Raw genomic sequence first — 16,785 nt, 5'->3', positions numbered from 1 at the left:
TCTCCCGGCTCCTACCACTGTACTTGCAGGTGCGCATTTTTAGTTGCCTAAAGGGTAAATTTCTTTCAGGATTCTGATAGTTTCCTTTCAGGATTTTGATAAAATGGTTTAGGTCAAGTCGCACTGCGACGACATCGACGAGTGTACGGAGGATCCGACACGATGCCAGCACGACTGTGTCAACTCTCCCGGCTCCTACCACTGTACTTGCAGGTGCGCATTTTTAGTTGCCTAAAGGGTAAATTTCTTTCAGGATTCTGATAGTTTCCTTTCAGGATTTTGATAAAATGGTTTAGGTCAAGTCGCACTGCGACGACATCGACGAGTGTACGGGGGATCCGACACGATGCCAGCACGACTGTGTCAACTCTCCCGGCTCCTACCACTGTACTTGCAGGTGCGCATTTTTAGTTGCCTAAAGGGTAAATTTCTTTCAGGATTCTGATAGTTTCCTTTCAGGATTTTGATAAAATGGTTTAGGTCAAGTCGCACTGCGACGACATCGACGAGTGTACGGAGGATCCGACACGATGCCAGCACGACTGTGTCAACTCTCCCGGCTCCTACCACTGTACTTGCAGGTGCGCATTTTTAGTTGCCTAAAGGGTAAATTTCTTTCAGGATTCTGATAGTTTCCTTTCAGGATTTTGATAAAATGGTTTAGGTCAAGTCGCACTGCGACGACATCGACGAGTGTACGGAGGATCCGACACGATGCCAGCACGACTGTGTCAACTCTCCCGGCTCCTACCACTGTACTTGCAGGTGCGCATTTTTAGTTGCCTAAAGGGTAAATTTCTTTCAGGATTCTGATAGTTTCCTTTCAGGATTTTGATAAAATGGTTTAGGTCAAGTCGCACTGCGACGACATCGACGAGTGTACGGGGGATCCGACTCGATGCCAGCACGACTGTGTCAACTCTCCCGGCTCCTACCACTGTACTTGCAGGTGCGCATTTTTAGTTGCCTAAAGGGTAAATTTCTTTCAGGATTCTGATAGTTTCCTTTCAGGATTTTGATAAAATGGTTTAGGTCAAGTCGCACTGCGACGACATCGACGAGTGTACGGAGGATCCGACACGATGCCAGCACGACTGTGTCAACTCTCCCGGCTCCTACCACTGTACTTGCAGGTGCGCATTTTTAGTTGCCTAAAGGGTAAATTTCTTTCAGGATTCTGATAGTTTCCTTTCAGGATTTTGATAAAATGGTTTAGGTCAAGTCGCACTGCGACGACATCGACGAGTGTACGGAGGATCCGACACGATGCCAGCACGACTGTGTCAACTCTCCCGGCTCCTACCACTGTACTTGCAGGTGCGCATTTTTAGTTGCCTAAAGGGTAAATTTCTTTCAGGATTCTGATAGTTTCCTTTCAGGATTTTGATAAAATGGTTTAGGTCAAGTCGCACTGCGACGACATCGACGAGTGTACGGAGGATCCGACACGATGCCAGCACGACTGTGTCAACTCTCCCGGCTCCTACCACTGTACTTGCAGGTGCGCATTTTTAGTTGCCTAAAGGGTAAATTTCTTTCAGGATTCTGATAGTTTCCTTTCAGGATTTTGATAAAATGGTTTAGGTCAAGTCGCACTGCGACGACATCGACGAGTGTACGGGGGATCCGACTCGATGCCAGCACGACTGTGTCAACCATCGTACTTGCTGATGCGCATTTTTAGTTGCCAAGAGGGAACAGCAAGAGGGGAAGCAGTACTTAGTAAATAAAAAAAATGATCAAGTTTTTCCTTCAGGGACGGCTGGCACCTTCGAGCAGACGGGCGAACATGTCGTGACATAGACGAATGCAGCGGTGGCGCGAGAATCTGCGGCGGTGGAGTGTGCAGGAACACGCCTGGGTCATACATCTGCACCTGCGGGGAAGGCCTGCTGCCGTCGCCTGACGACACCAAACCCACCTGCTTGGATATCGACGAGTGTTCTGATGTAAGCATCCATCTTAAGATAATATAACCTTTAGGGGATTCCAGTTCACTCCAGAAAATTTCGCTTTAATTTTTTTGAGGGCATTGTTATAAAATTCGCCCTCAATTCCAGATTCCAGATCTCTGCGGTGCTGGCGAATGTCGCAACACCATCGGCAGCTTCGTCTGCCGCTGCCCCGATGGATACAGCGTGAAGCCGGAGCAGGGTCCTGCCTGTACTGATGATGATGAGTGCGAGCTGGGCACGTGCGACTGCCACCCGTCTGCTGACTGCATTAATTTGCCAGTGAGTATTAAGGCATTGGTCTTAGTACTAACAAATCGGCAGATTTATGTGCTGCGCCCAATTTCATTTTTCGAAAATGGAACAGGTTTAGGTATAAATACACTATATGCATTTATGAGCATGTTCGAGCACCCGACCATGTGCTCATAGAGATGCTGGAATAAAACCCGCAAGGCTAAAGAAAGGGTGAACGGCAAAAGCAAATTTGGTGACGTCCCTACTACCTATTTTGGATAAGGTAAAAAAATAAAGATTTGCCTAACTTGGGGTTAGTAAAGCGTTTAATAGATTGCTTGGAGAAAAGTAGTATCCACTCCCAGATTCAAATTGCACACGCAAGGATCCTGCAATAGAAATATCATCCCTGGTGAAAAAAACTTACAGATTCAATGATGAAGGCGGATGGGCTGCTCAATAGTCTGCCATAAGTACAGGAGCCTTTACCACTACAAGATAATCCTCGAAATTGGCGATATTATGGTACCTACTTGGTAGGCAGTTTGAACCCAAGATGGAACTATGTAAAAAAATTATTGGTGAACATGAATAAACGTTTTTCTTTCATCATTTAAATATTTATTTCTTCTCCTTTTCGAGTGCATATTTACGTAGATACACACTTTCACACAAAAAAAATGTCACACAATAATAAATATTCCTTTTTATTTTCCCCTTGATTTTCCCATAATATTATTTAGTTGCCCAAACGTAATCTGATCAAGGTCAACTTCCTCAGGGTTCCTTCCAATGCCGCTGCCGTGACGGCTGGAGGGGCGACGGCACGGAGTGCGAGGACGTGGACGAGTGCCTCACCAACAACGGAGGGTGTCACCCGAGGGCCAACTGCACCAATAATGACGGCTCATTTATGTGCTTGTGCGATACTGGGTATAAGGGAGATGGGTAAGTGTTGCTATTTCTTTATTTCTGGTTTCAAAATAGATTGTGTTATTATAGAATCGATACCAAATCATCCTCAGGTTTCACGCTTGCAAATATATTGAAGTGTGGTTGCATAATAACACTTTGCCAGCGCTAACGGGGAGCCCAAAGAGCACGAGTTTTGTAGTTTTTTGTGTCATTTCATACTGAAATTGACCCACGCTGACGATTCGTGCTGATCGTGTCCGGCTGTTCCGAAAAGCCGAACCGCGCGGTACTACAGTTTTGCGCTGATCATCACGATAATTTTATTGTATGTTAAAATGTGTGCTGGTTTGGTACTATGAAAAGCCACAAAACAAGAGGTGAAGAATTTCTTTGAATGTATTATTTCGTATGTACTGTATCTACGAGTCTTCTTCTTTCTTACCTTATCCCACGCTACGTGGGGTCGGCACAACATGTCTTTTTCTTCTACTCACTTCTGTCATCCGTCAACGTATTATCCACCCCTTTTACACGCATATCCTCTTTTACGCAATCTATCCATCTTTTCTTTGGTTGTCCTCTTCTCTTTTTCCTTCCACATGCATATTTAACATTCTTCAAGTGACATGGCTGTATCTACGAGTACGTTAGAAATAGTTGTTTTGGATTGTGCCATTGAATTTGTTATTATTTGACCCTGTAAAACTTTCAAATCTTACCTATAATTAAAAGGATTTTTTGACCTTTTCAGGTATTCATGTGTGGACATCGATGAGTGTGCCAACGACCCAACGTTGTGTGAGAACGGCCACTGCACCAACATGCCCGGTGGATACGAATGCGACTGTGACGTTGGATTTACTAAATCCGATGATGGGAAATCTTGTCCTGGTAAATTCTATGAACGTAATTTGTTTTTTCAGCCGAGCCTATCCATTTTTGAGCCCACTTTCCTGCGTAATTCAATCGAAGTTTCTTGGCGTTGAGCAACTAATTTGAGAAGATTTTCAAATCTCTCGAAGTGTCTTTTGGGTGACTACAGAATGGCGGACTAGCACTATCAAGTTTTCTTGAAAATCTTGAATGTCATGGACATTGTGTATCTGTATACTATACTTCATCTTTTCACTAGTTTAGAACACTGCTCTAGAAAGTGTTTTTTTTAATTTTATTTGTTTACAGATATGGACGAGTGTGCAACGTTCGACAACGTGTGCGTGTTCGGTCGTTGCGAGAACACCTACGGCATGTTCAAGTGTATATGCGACAAGGGCTACCAGTCTGACAGCATTGATGATCGTGAGTTATGGACCTTTTTTCTAATCAATAATGTTTTCCCACTTCTTATTCAGCACTGCTCCTCCTAAACGTCAATTATGAGAAGGTCTGTGGAGAATTGGAGTGACCGATAGAGCTTAATGATTCGTGAAACCAAAGTAAATAGGTGGTTAAAAACCGATAGATCGAGGTCCCAAGATTGATTGGTCGCAGCGTCGTAAACCCCCATTAGGTGGACGAATGATCTCTAGCAAATCATTGGGAATCACTGTACACAAGTGGCATAAGAGATTGTTCTGTGGATACCTTTGCTAAATACCTCTATCCAGCAGTTCCATCGTTGCACGATGATGTACAGTACTGTAAAATAATGTACATTGGTCTTTAGAATTACATTTCGGGTTTGTAGAGCGTTGTCTGTATCACTCATCCCTATATGACGTTTTGTCGGTCTCAACGATAGAGACAATGCTCTACAAATCCGCTATCTCCTTCTAAAGGTCGATGCACATTATTTTCTGCCGCGTACTATAAGCATTTATCATCATTTCAACCGATAAAATGTACATTGCTTGACATACGTCTACTGTACTTACTTGTACTAGTACTTGTCTTTGGACTGCGATACGCCACGCCTTAATCCAGCGGCTCCCTGCGACTCGTCTGATGTTGCATGTCCACCTCATGATGGTGTAGGCTGTAGCTAACGTACGGTTTATGTTGAAGTGATGCCGGGCTTCAACTGCACGGACGTGGACGAATGCAAGTCGCCGCAGTCGTGCCAGTACGGGCAGTGCATCAACACGCAGGGCTCCTACATTTGCCGCTGTCCACCCAACTACGAGCTGGTGTCTGATGGCACCGCGTGTTACGGTAAGAAGATACAGTTCTTGCAATTCACGAAGGCACTGTACTTGTGGTCGTTTACATGGCCATTGCGTAAGTGTGCGTGCATGTCGGACCAATCAGTCGCGAGCAAGCGCTGTCAAACGCACACATTAAGTGTACCTGACGCATACCGATACGACTTAAACACAAGCATGAGACAGTGGCCTTCATGAAATGCAAGAACTATACCATTAAGGTAGAACATTGACCTCTTTAGTTATGGTATCAGAGGCCATCTTGGAGTTATTCAGTTGGCTCCACATTGACAGCATATGAGTGCTGCTTTGAACAAATAAAAATTAAAATAGAGGCTCAAAGGTGCACTATGTATCTGCAGAAGAAGGAGAAGAAGGAGAACTCATAACACTTTTCACACGACTCAATGCCAGGCACGCACCTCTAACTTTTCGGAGTTATAATAAAATTATGTGCGTATTTTCAATCTGCTAATTCGCACTTGGTCAGCGTGGTAAACTAATGCCAAACCCGTCTTATTTTGATGATGAGTTTTAATATTACTTACCATTAAAATGTATTACAGATTCCAGAAAGGCGCGTTGTTACGGCAAAGTTGATTTACGATCAGGAACTGAACAGTGTCATGACCGTGACCAGATATCTGAAGACGGCACAATGGCGGCCTGTTGCTGTTCTGTGGGTAAGTGCTTTTTAGAAAAAATTTAAAAGCTTATCTTTACCCTGAATTATTGGCCCTTGAAGTTATGGATATAATTTGTTTTTAGGAGCTGCGTGGGGAAATTATTGTGATCTGTGCCCGGAGCCAGGCTCTGAAGCTTACAGACAGCTGTGTCCTGGCGGACCTGGTTACCAACCAGTTTTGGAGCCCGTAAGTTAAAAGAATTATTTTAGGAATAAAACCTAACATTGACCAAAGATGACAAATTAAGAAGCATTTCGTATTGCTATGGTATTCCTATTCATGCGGTTCTTCCATAGAGTTCATAATAGATTCCCCAAATACTAGGACGTAACCCTTGACTGAAGTCTGACAATGAAACAGCACTGCATGAAACTCAGCAAAAGGTCCGCAAACGCAACAACTTATTGTCTCTAATTTCAGCCATCATATGTGGTAACACTAGCAGATATCGACGAGTGCGCTCAACATCCCGAACTTTGCGAAGATGGCACGTGTACCAACACTTTCGGATCGTTCGTGTGCACGTGCGGAGAGGGACGTCAGTTGACGGCAGACGAGCAGCGCTGCGAGGACATCGACGAGTGCGCGCGGCCGGAGATATGCGGCCCCGGCGTGTGCAGGAACATGCCCGGCTCCTACGTCTGTCTGTGCCCCGAGGGATACGTGGCCATGCCTAATGGGAGTAAGTACGATTGTGTATGTTTTTTTCAGCTCTTCTAAGGCAAGTTGTTTACGATAGAACAACACACCTACTCATAAGGTCAAGGCCAGGGAAAAGGGGAAATCAAATGAAAAATTTCTTCTCTGGCCCGATAGAAACTTCTGTGTCAGTTAAATCTATCGCAGCCAACGGCTGAAAGTTTTATTTGGATTTTTAATATTTTCTAACACACTCCACTTAATTTTCAGAGGAGTGCGTGGACGTCCGTCAAAGACAATGTTACATGGACTGGGACCCAGATACGGGGCGTTGTTCTGCAGCCGTGGGAGTCCCCCAGACCAAGTACCTTTGCTGCTGCTCTGTTGGCAAAGCCTGGGGCGCGCCTTGCGAAGCCTGTCCAGACAAAGGGTCCCAGGAACACATGGCGCTGTGCGGAGAGAAGCCAGGAGAGTATATAAACCCGATGACCAATGAGACGAAGCCGATTAACGAGTGTGACATCATGCCGCAGTTATGCAAGCCTGGTACTTGCCACGACACACCAACTGGCTTCCAGTGTGGATGTGATCATGGGTACGTTCTGATGGATATTACATTAAGACAATTTGTTTGGATAATTATAAGGTCACAAGACAATATTTTGTGAAGCAGAGCTGTTTTATAAACATTTAGAGATAATAATGCCAAAAAATGAATTAACCATCACGTGTTGCATGAACGAACGCTCTCATGTTTCACGTCTCGCTCACTCGTATTGTACTCTTGTTGATAAAAAAGAGACCAAATGCTTCGTGTCTGTAGGGTTTCTCATGACACGCAACGCACATGTAAACTGTGGAACCAACTCCCTTCGGCGGTGTTCCCACTAGATTTCAACATCGAGATATTCAAAGTTTGGACCAACAAATTCCTGAAAGGTCGGCAACGCAGTGGTGGTTTTTATTGTGGTGCAAATATTCATAAGCGGCGATACTTAACACCAGGTGAACCGCCTGCACATTTGCTCGTTATTTTTATAAATAAATAAAAAATGTTACCATTCTTTTTCCAGTTACGAGCATGACAACACCTCTCACCTCTGCCGCGATATCGATGAATGCGCAACCCGTCACACCCCTTGTCGTGGCCTGGCGCAGTGTGTGAACCTTCCCGGAACGTATGAATGCAAGTGTCCAGCTGGATACCGACTCACTTCCGCGCTGGATGAGTGTGAGGATGTGGACGAGTGTGCCGACGAGAGGCTGTGCGAACACGGAGAGTGTAGAAATACTATTGGATCTTATCGGTGAGTAACGCAAAACTTTGTAGTGGCTAACGAAATTGTAGACGATTTTCTTATGAGGCCCAATTATTGGCCTCATAAGAAAACTCAGAGTCACTCATTGGGCGATGAGAGAGCTGTTGCTTGGAATATTTCTATGCGATCACTTGTTCAGGAGATTTGTAGGAGAACTATAGAGTAACCGACAAGCTCAGCGGATTGTGAAGCTGAAGTGGCAATGAGCAAGCAGGTCACATAGTTTAAAAACCAAAAGGCGTAGGGTCCCAAGGTGCTAAAATGGCGACCTCGCACCGGAAAGCGCAGCGCTGGAAGACCCTTATAACCTAATTATAAGCAAGCTACATTATTTAACTTTAAGCCACGAGAGATTTACTTACTTGGTATTCAAACGGTCTTTGATGGAGTTGATATTATAGCTGTTATTTATTGTGGTTTCAGTTGCGAGTGCATGCCGGGCTACATGCTTCGAGACAACGTGTGTCGTGACGTGGACGAGTGCAACAGACCGCGTCCGCTGTGCCGCAACGGCACGTGCGAGAACCTTCCCGGCACGTATGCGTGTCATTGCGATGAGGGCTTCAAGTCCGGCGCGAATAATGATTGTATCGGTGAGTTGAATGTACATTGCTAGTCTTCTTTACAACTGCTTCTCAGATAGTCGAAGTCACCACGTGGTCGAATTTCCACAGACATGATGAGCGGTTTCTTACTCTTCCATTAGGTTGTTTCGATGAACAGTCACTAGACTATTTGGATACGATAAAACTATAGTTGAGCCATTACGAGCGTACGAACTGAGCCATACATCATTTTTATCAGACCTCTCGCTCGCAATTACAGGCCTTATGGAACTGCAACATGATGCTATGATGGGTGTAACAGTAAAAAAAAGGATTTGTCGATAGTCGATTACAGGTTAAGAGCAAGAGGAAACAATCCAAAATTAGACCGTCCGAACGGCATCCTTTTATTGATAACGACTCTGCGGCATTCTCACAATCCTATGACTGTAACGATTTATGACTCAGTTCGCACGTCCGTAATGGCTCAACTATAATGGATATTTAGGTGCATGTATGCAGTGATAGTGTATTTCTTGCCTTTCAGACATCAACGAATGTCGTGAAGGAGGCATGGTGTGCCGCAACGGCCGCTGTCGCAACACCGCCGGCTCCTTCCGCTGCGAGTGCGCCCCGGGGTACACGCTCACTGGGGACGGACGAAACTGTCGTGACGTGGACGAGTGTACCGAGCTGCCGTCACCTTGTGGACGAGATGGATCGCCTTCTTGTACCAACACTAATGGAGGGTAAGTTATGTTTTAACAATATTTTAGTAATGTTAGGAGGTAAAAACTTCGTCACTTAGGTACTTCAAAAGCCCATCGAGCTGACACATACTGCTCTGCAAAAATAATTGCATAGAAAATCGGTCCGTGTTGTCATATATTTAAGGAGCACAATCGTATTTGTGAAGAATCACTTGCAAGTAAATTCCACCCGCACCAGAGCGCCCTACTTCCAAGCGAAGCCCTGGTTTTAAAACCTGGTAGCGTAAATACGTCTCATCCCTAGAGTGTACATACATTGGCTCCCCAGCATCACTCCTCAAAGTCCTCGCTGACCTCCTGGGTGTGAGTGATCCGGCGGGTAGCCGCACCAGGGGTCTCACTATAAGGGACGGCTACTTCTAAGTGCGGAAAAGATACGGAAGAAAGTCGTGCTATTTAAATTACTTTCAACTCTAAAACCATGTTGTCACCAGGTATGAATGCTCGTGCGGCATCGGCTGGCGGCTGATGGGCAAGCGCTGCGTGGATCGAGACGAGTGCAGGGAACAGCAGTACGTCTGTGCTGGTGGGGAGTGCCATAACTTTAATGGAGGGTGAGTTTATCTTGAGTCATGCGATTAGTCGGAGAGTGTCCGAGCAGTTTTAAACTCGTTCAGGGTCCTTTTTCAAAGGACCTCTGTCTCGCCTAATAATGCACACTGGAAACCTCCAGTATTTCCTCAGTCCGTTCCTTCCTATTTGTTGTGCTAAGCTGCTGGGTACTGATTGTTAAATGTGCTCAAGCAGCAATGGGCGGGGCACATAATGCGAAGAATCGGTAATCGCTGGGGTCTCAATAGGCTGAAATGGGGAAAAGCGCAGCGTAAGAAAACCCCCCACTAGGTGACAGACGACATCAGACGAGTTGCAGGAAATAGCTGAATTTAGATAGGGGTGGGTCTGTGGAGTCTGGAAATCCTTACAAAAAACTATGTTCAGCAGCGAAAGTCCATAGGTTGTTGATGACTACGATCATAAAATAAAGAGACACTTCTGTTCAATTTACATTTGTCATCTTTCCCTCTCCAATTTTAATATGGGTACCTTCAAGAGTCAATCTTCTAGTCAAGCGCACTCTATCTTAGGCTGCATCATCACTAGCCAGCAGATCTGATTGCAGCCAAGCGCTATACAGCGCGACCAAAAAATCGGAACCAACGTTGCCGTCGAGTGTCCCCTTTGTTCTTGTTTGAATATTCTAAGCCTTTGTTCTTCAACAGCGCCTCCCTGCCAATGTCATTCAAGTGCCAATAGACCCTTGTCGCACTGTAAGTTGTTGAAGACAACGATCCTATAATACAGAAGATACTTACTGCTGTTCTGTTTAATACAAAACTATCATCTTACAAAATTTAATAAAAATCATAAATGTTTTAGGTACCGTTGTGATTGTCCCCCTGGTTGGCGATTCGACAAGGCAGCTGCAGTGTGCGTGGACGAGCGAAAAGAACTGTGTTATGATGAGTGGAACGCTGGAAGGTGTCACAAGGCACGACCTTTGCAGCTGGGAAGACCTGAGTGTTGCTGTTCTGAAGGTTAAAACCAATATTTTAAAACTAAAACTTCAATATTTATGTGTATTCATAATAAGTAAGGTTTCTGGCATGAGAAATCTGTTATGTAAATAGCCATATTATTACAATGTGAATTTACTTGGCGGTACAGCTTCCTGAGTCTGTTTTCAGAATGAGAAGAGCTTAGGATATTATCCACCGAGCTGACCAAGTACCGATTGTAACAATTCGCACACCTTTGAGAACATTATGTAGACAGGAGAACTCCCGGGCCTCATGATGGTTTCCTTCACCGTTAAAGCAAGTGAAATAGGATCCGTACTTAGTAATAGGCTGGCGAGCGATGGGTTGAGATTTAGATTTAAATTATTAGCTTCCCTTTTCTTCTCAAGAAAATCAAATATGAAAATATAGAATACTTACTCCTTGAAAAAGTTAGATTTGATTGGTATCATAATATTTCTTGTCAATTATACTAAATCTCAGTGGAAATCACTCACGGTAGTTTAAACGCTAAAATATACTAAATCTGTTTTTTAAAATTCATTTCAGCTATAGTTCTCATAATTTTTGTTTTGCGGCAGTCGTAATATAATCCATCTTAAATTTACAGGAGAGGCCTGGGGCAGATATTGTGAACGATGCCCTGCACCTGATTCTCCAGAGTTCCTCCGCATCTGTCAAGGAGGAATGGGCCGACCGAACCTCACCCAAGACCTCGACGAATGTAAAGTCCGCCCCGACGTTTGTAAGGGAGGCCACTGTATCAACACCGACGGGTCTTTCCGGTGTGACTGTGCCCCTGGATACATACTGGATGACACGGGCTTGGCGTGCGTAGATGCGGATGAGTGTGCCACTGATCCCAGGATATGTGGCAATGGGACATGTACCAATACCCCGGGCGGATACGAGTGTAGATGTAATTATGGTTTTACGCAGGGGACAGAACAGGTTTGTACAACATACAAATTATACAGTGATAAATGAAATAATAAAAAAATTGTTGATAATTTGAACTATAGTAAGTTACAATTGGCTTGGACCTTCATAGTCTGGAAGAAGCGTGGCAATTATATAAACCCACATCACTCACTTTCTCTATTCTTCAATCGAAATTTGATTCTATAAGCGACAATACTTTGTCAGTCCGTACCTTACTAACTATGACAGAACCCTCCTATGTCCAGTTAAACAGACCAAGCCAATAATAGCTATTATAATCAACCTTTCATCAATAAATTTTAGAACTAATTTTATAAAACACCCACTTCTCGTGACTAAACAGAAATCTTGTACCTATTTAGTTCTATTCCTGTCGAAGTTAGCAGCAAAAATAACCGAAAGTTCCTATTCTTCAAGCTCGTCTCAATTTGAAATGTACTCATGAATACTATCTTTGACGCCACTTAATTTGGTTGTACAGACGTGTGTGGACATAGACGAGTGCGCGGAGGGCCGAGCAGCCTGCTCGTTCCGTTGCCACAACACGGCAGGCTCATTCCGCTGCACTTGCCCCTTCGGGTACCGCCTCGCGCCCGACGGCATCCACTGCCGAGACGTCGACGAGTGCGCCGCTGATCCCGCCGTGTGTCCGCACGCGTGCGAAAACGTTGTTGGCTCCTACATCTGCAAGTGTCCTGAAGGTAACCTTAGTCTATCAATGGATTACAGAAAATTTAACTCTATATATTAGAGACTAGCTTATGCTTGCGACTTCGTCCGCGTGGACAACACAAATTTCAAACCCCTATTTCCTCCCTTTAAGCCCTAAGAGGATGAAATAAAGAATTATTTCGACTGCCCATTTGGCTCCTAAGGGGTGGTTGGTTGTAATATTTTTAGCGTAACGTTGAGCGAGGCGCATAAGCTAAAAAGTTGGGAAAGCTTGAATTTTAAAGAACTCTCAAGCATGCAGGTTTCTTCATGATGTTTTCCTTTACTGTTAAAGCAAGTGATATTTTAACTTAAAACGCACATAACTCCGAAAAGTTAGATGTGCGTGCCCGGGATTGAACCCCCGACCTCCAATTAGAAGGCGGATTTCATAACCACTAGGCTATCACAGATTCATCAGCTGCCAATTTTGTCCCGCAGGCTACAAAAGAACATCAGCTCCCCACGACGCGCTCGATGCCTGCGAAGACATCGACGAATGTGCGGAACACTCGGACCGCTGTTCCCCCGGAGTGTGCATCAACACCGACGGTGGCTACACGTGTGACTGTGACGCGGGCTATGAGCCCAGTGAGGACGGACAATCTTGCATTGGTAAGCGTCTTTATAACTGCTGCTCTTTTTTTTAGACTAGCGCTTGGCTGCAATCAGAGTAATCAGACCTGGGTAGCAAGTGATGATGCAGCCTAAGATGGAGCGCGCTTGCCTAGAAGATGCCTATTCACTCTTGACTTGAAGGTACCCATATTATAATTGGACGGGAAAAAAGATGGTGCTCTTAAAATACCAAACATTGTGGCTGATTCCGTTTGAACAATCAAATAAATTGGGGGGTTGAGGGGGGGGGGGGGGGGGGTTAGTGGCAGGAGTAGGAAGTTGCTGTTGCTATAGATTCTTTTTTTCTTTCCAGATCGTCGTACGGGAATGTGCCACAGATCTCTTGTGTCAGGGAGATGCGTACCGGAACCTTGGCCGAGGTCGCTGGCATCGACACCCACTCCACCTACACAAGTTACCAAGTGAGTATGACTAGGTACTAAATTGAATGACCAACCGATCACAAACGAAACTATTTTTTCTAATTGAACTTCGAATGTGTTTTGAAAACATTTTCAAATTTAATTTTGAATGTTTTTTAAAAACATGTTTGTGATTGGTTGGTGACTCAAAAAAGTGACACCCACTGATATTTTTGGCTCGTAGATTTTTTTTAAATATTACAAGCCTTATCTAATTACTATACAAATTAATGATGTTTTATTAGATTGGGATATTCTACACTGATTTTAAATAAGTAGGCTATGTGGAAAACTAATAACAAATAGTCGGGTTGGTATTGTGGCTTTACCAGCTGAGTTTTCAGTAGGCCCCTATTCACATAAACAAGCCAATTAAACCCATCCCATGTGTTTTCAGAGCACAATGTTGCTGCACTCTCGGAGTAGCATGGGGACCGGAGTGCGAACTGTGTCCTTTACCAGGGACCCCTGAACGCATGGACCTCTGCTCCCGTCCTAACCTCATCTCGGACAACATGGGCGGAGGACACGGCGGAACTGGTGGGGGTGGGGGCGGAGGCGGAGGTGGTGGGGGTACTGGGGGCGGGGACGGACTGATACCGGACATATTCGGTGATATAGACGAATGTGCTGCCATGCCGGGGCTGTGCGCGCCGGGACGGTGTATCAACACCATTGGCAGGTACGTGTTCAACAAAAACAGGAGACTAGTCTACAATAATAGATTTAGAACGAATCAGAAGGTACTAATTTTCAGAAAAAACAATGGAAAAGAATACCAAAAATTCTTTTTCAAACAGAAACTTTATTGAGTAGCTATTTTTTGGTTAGCTGTTGAAACATGCCTGGTTTTGTTTGCCAGCTCCTTAATTCTCCAAGACAAAAACTTCTGAAGCCAAGATCTTTTTAATTTTTAAGAATTTAATTCTTAAGAATTCTCTGTCACTGAAATATCTGTAGAAATTATTAAGGGCCATAATCTCTAAGTATCATTTAGCCCGTGTTCTTCCTTTCTTCCTTCTGGGCAGATTTCCGCACTAAGCTTTTCTTTGCTGTGCATGTAATGCCCGGGCTTTGATAATCTGCCCTAATGAACAACTCAGATTGAGCATATTTTTGACAGTTTCCGTTGCGTGTGCGGTCGCGGCTTCAAGCCAGCGGGTGACATTTGCGCTGACATCGACGAGTGCAACGCGCGCCGCAGCCCGTGCGAACATCTCTGCAAGAACACCGAGGGCTCGTACGAGTGTCTGTGCAGGACTGGATATGAGGTATCAACCGATAGACGTCCACCGCTGGACATAGGTCTCTTGTAGGTACTTCCACACGCCACGGTCTTGCACCACCTAAATCCAGCGGCTCCCTGCGACTCGTCTGATGTCGTCTGTCTTCCTGGTACCTTTGAATTAAAGATCTTTTATATAATTTCTTGAGAACCACTGTCCATGAACGTACTGAGAGTCAAAGTCCACGCTATTTTTAAATGAATTTGTTGAAAGAAAAAAAACATTATGTGTATCCAAAATCTTGAATTTGAGAATGAATATAATTTTCGTGACTAGCACTCTTAAAACCCTCAAAGCTGCGGGCATAACAAAAGTTTTGGTTATCCATCTTAGGTTTGAAAATAGACGCCATTTTGTAATGGAGGTGAAGAAGTTACACTTCAGTAATAACTGTTGTTTTGCTAGGTGGACGAAGATGGCGCCAACTGCAGGGACATCGACGAGTGTGAGCGCGGCACGCACACGTGCCAGCAAACGTGTACCAACACGGAGGGATCGTTCGAGTGTTCCTGCCAAGAAGGCTACGAGAAACGCGGGGACGCTTGTGTTGGTAAGCTACTCCAGGCCCTTTCTATACCCCTTTGCCGGAGCGCTTTGTACGCAAAAAAATTCAGTAGATACCAATTTTTTACCAATCCATAGTAAAATTTTTAGTTGGCTAGGCTAAAACGTTTACGATTCATGTTAAGAGAAAAGTTTGGAATCTTCTTCACCCTATTCTGTTCTGGATTTTATTAGTTATGTAACTTCCAGATTTGATAGGGTACTAATATTATAAGCGAGCGCCAACCGCACACCAAACTAAAGACGACTAAGTGGCAGATAAGACAAATAGGAAGTGATTTAAAACCCTTTTATACAGCGCTTGAAACCCTGATATAGATTAAGCCCTGTACTTTCCCTACAGATATCAACGAATGCCACGAGGAAGGGCTTTGTCCGACCCCTGGCAAGTGCGTGAATCTGATGGGCTCGTACCGCTGCGTGTGTCCGCGCGGGTTCCGGCTCGACATCACGGGCACGCGCTGCCTGGACCGCGACGAGTGTGAAGACGGCCGCTGCCAGGCGCCTTGCAGGAACTACGCCGGTGGATACAGATGCGACTGTCCGCAAGGTTTGTGTTGATATAAGTCCCGAAAATTGCTATTGCACTGGAACTGTTTTTTTTTATGATGCTGGGCTATTTTTCTGGGATAGTTCTGTGAGTACTCTTTTGACTATTGTTTTCTCACAGGTACAACGAGGTCTTCTAGCGGTGTTTGTGTGCCGATGGACGTTTGCGCAGGCGGGCCGTGCGGCGGCTCGCCGTGCTTCCCGGTGGGCGGCGCCTACCGCTGCGGCTGTCCTGCCGGCTACGGCTGGGACGCCGGACATGCTGTATGCTTGCAGGTATGGTCAACCTTACCTTGGTTAGCTCACAATTCTAACTCAAACATCTAGTTTATAACTAAAACTTTAAATTCAAGGTAAAGTTCAGTCTCAAAATGTCGTGTTTTCTTCATTCGGTAGATTTTTATTGAAATTCTTATAAAACAATTTTTTAATAGTATTTAGAAGAAAGTTTGCTTCCAAAAAGGAGGAAGTTCTCACTTCGGTATGGTTTTTAGAACAATCTTGGTTATTTCTTTATACCTACCCACATTCCAGAACTAAATTAATTTTTTATTGTCTGATAACTCCCTTATTATTTTTTAAACGAAACTTATCTTGGTTTACCTGTTTTTCCAGTTGGCTGGTGGTTGTGCAACAGCGAACTGCCTCTTCGGGTGTACATCATTCGGCGAAACATTCCAATGTGGTTGTCCGACTGGCTACCAACTTGTCGGCGCCGGACATTGCCTGACGGCACTGGACGGAGCGTTACCACCTGATGATATCGGAGATGCTCCTGTGTTCCCGGTCCGGGATCAATACAAGATTGGTGGCAAGAATGAGCTGATATCTACGGAAGGTTGCTTCAGTTGCAAGGTATTGTATCTTCCCCACTCGCTCTCACTCAGTTGGGAGTGAGAGTAGCTCCCTCCATCTCCAACTGAGTGTTTAGTGTTACTAGTTTCTCTTCCGAGATCCGTAGATGAACCAGAG

General features: G+C 44.7%; 1 protein-coding gene across 1 annotated transcript in view; it reads left to right on the top strand.

The window, feature by feature from the left end:
• The window catches only part of LOC117990003 (fibrillin-2-like), a 79,107-nt gene that overhangs the window by 56,193 nt on the left and 6,129 nt on the right, over nt 1–16,785 (top strand). The window contains exons 27-51 of the mRNA XM_034977425.2: nt 1,757–1,949; nt 2,061–2,234; nt 2,971–3,137; nt 3,856–3,995; nt 4,287–4,403; nt 5,109–5,255; nt 5,812–5,928; nt 6,014–6,117; nt 6,352–6,613; nt 6,841–7,165; nt 7,644–7,877; nt 8,313–8,482; nt 8,982–9,183; nt 9,639–9,758; nt 10,582–10,739; nt 11,332–11,672; nt 12,145–12,364; nt 12,816–12,989; nt 13,306–13,414; nt 13,812–14,096; nt 14,538–14,685; nt 15,106–15,250; nt 15,608–15,814; nt 15,935–16,089; nt 16,429–16,668. Coding sequence (XP_034833316.1) covers nt 1,757–1,949; nt 2,061–2,234; nt 2,971–3,137; nt 3,856–3,995; nt 4,287–4,403; nt 5,109–5,255; nt 5,812–5,928; nt 6,014–6,117; nt 6,352–6,613; nt 6,841–7,165; nt 7,644–7,877; nt 8,313–8,482; nt 8,982–9,183; nt 9,639–9,758; nt 10,582–10,739; nt 11,332–11,672; nt 12,145–12,364; nt 12,816–12,989; nt 13,306–13,414; nt 13,812–14,096; nt 14,538–14,685; nt 15,106–15,250; nt 15,608–15,814; nt 15,935–16,089; nt 16,429–16,668 — 4,654 coding nt within the window. The remainder of the gene's footprint in view (nt 1–1,756; nt 1,950–2,060; nt 2,235–2,970; nt 3,138–3,855; nt 3,996–4,286; nt 4,404–5,108; nt 5,256–5,811; nt 5,929–6,013; nt 6,118–6,351; nt 6,614–6,840; nt 7,166–7,643; nt 7,878–8,312; nt 8,483–8,981; nt 9,184–9,638; nt 9,759–10,581; nt 10,740–11,331; nt 11,673–12,144; nt 12,365–12,815; nt 12,990–13,305; nt 13,415–13,811; nt 14,097–14,537; nt 14,686–15,105; nt 15,251–15,607; nt 15,815–15,934; nt 16,090–16,428; nt 16,669–16,785) is intronic.

Source organism: Maniola hyperantus, chromosome 17, assembly GCF_902806685.2.
Source record: "Maniola hyperantus chromosome 17, iAphHyp1.2, whole genome shotgun sequence".
Lineage (NCBI taxonomy): Eukaryota > Metazoa > Arthropoda > Insecta > Lepidoptera > Nymphalidae > Maniola > Maniola hyperantus.
Note: the sequence above shows the minus strand (reverse complement) of the source record. Positions and strands in the feature narration are given on the sequence as shown.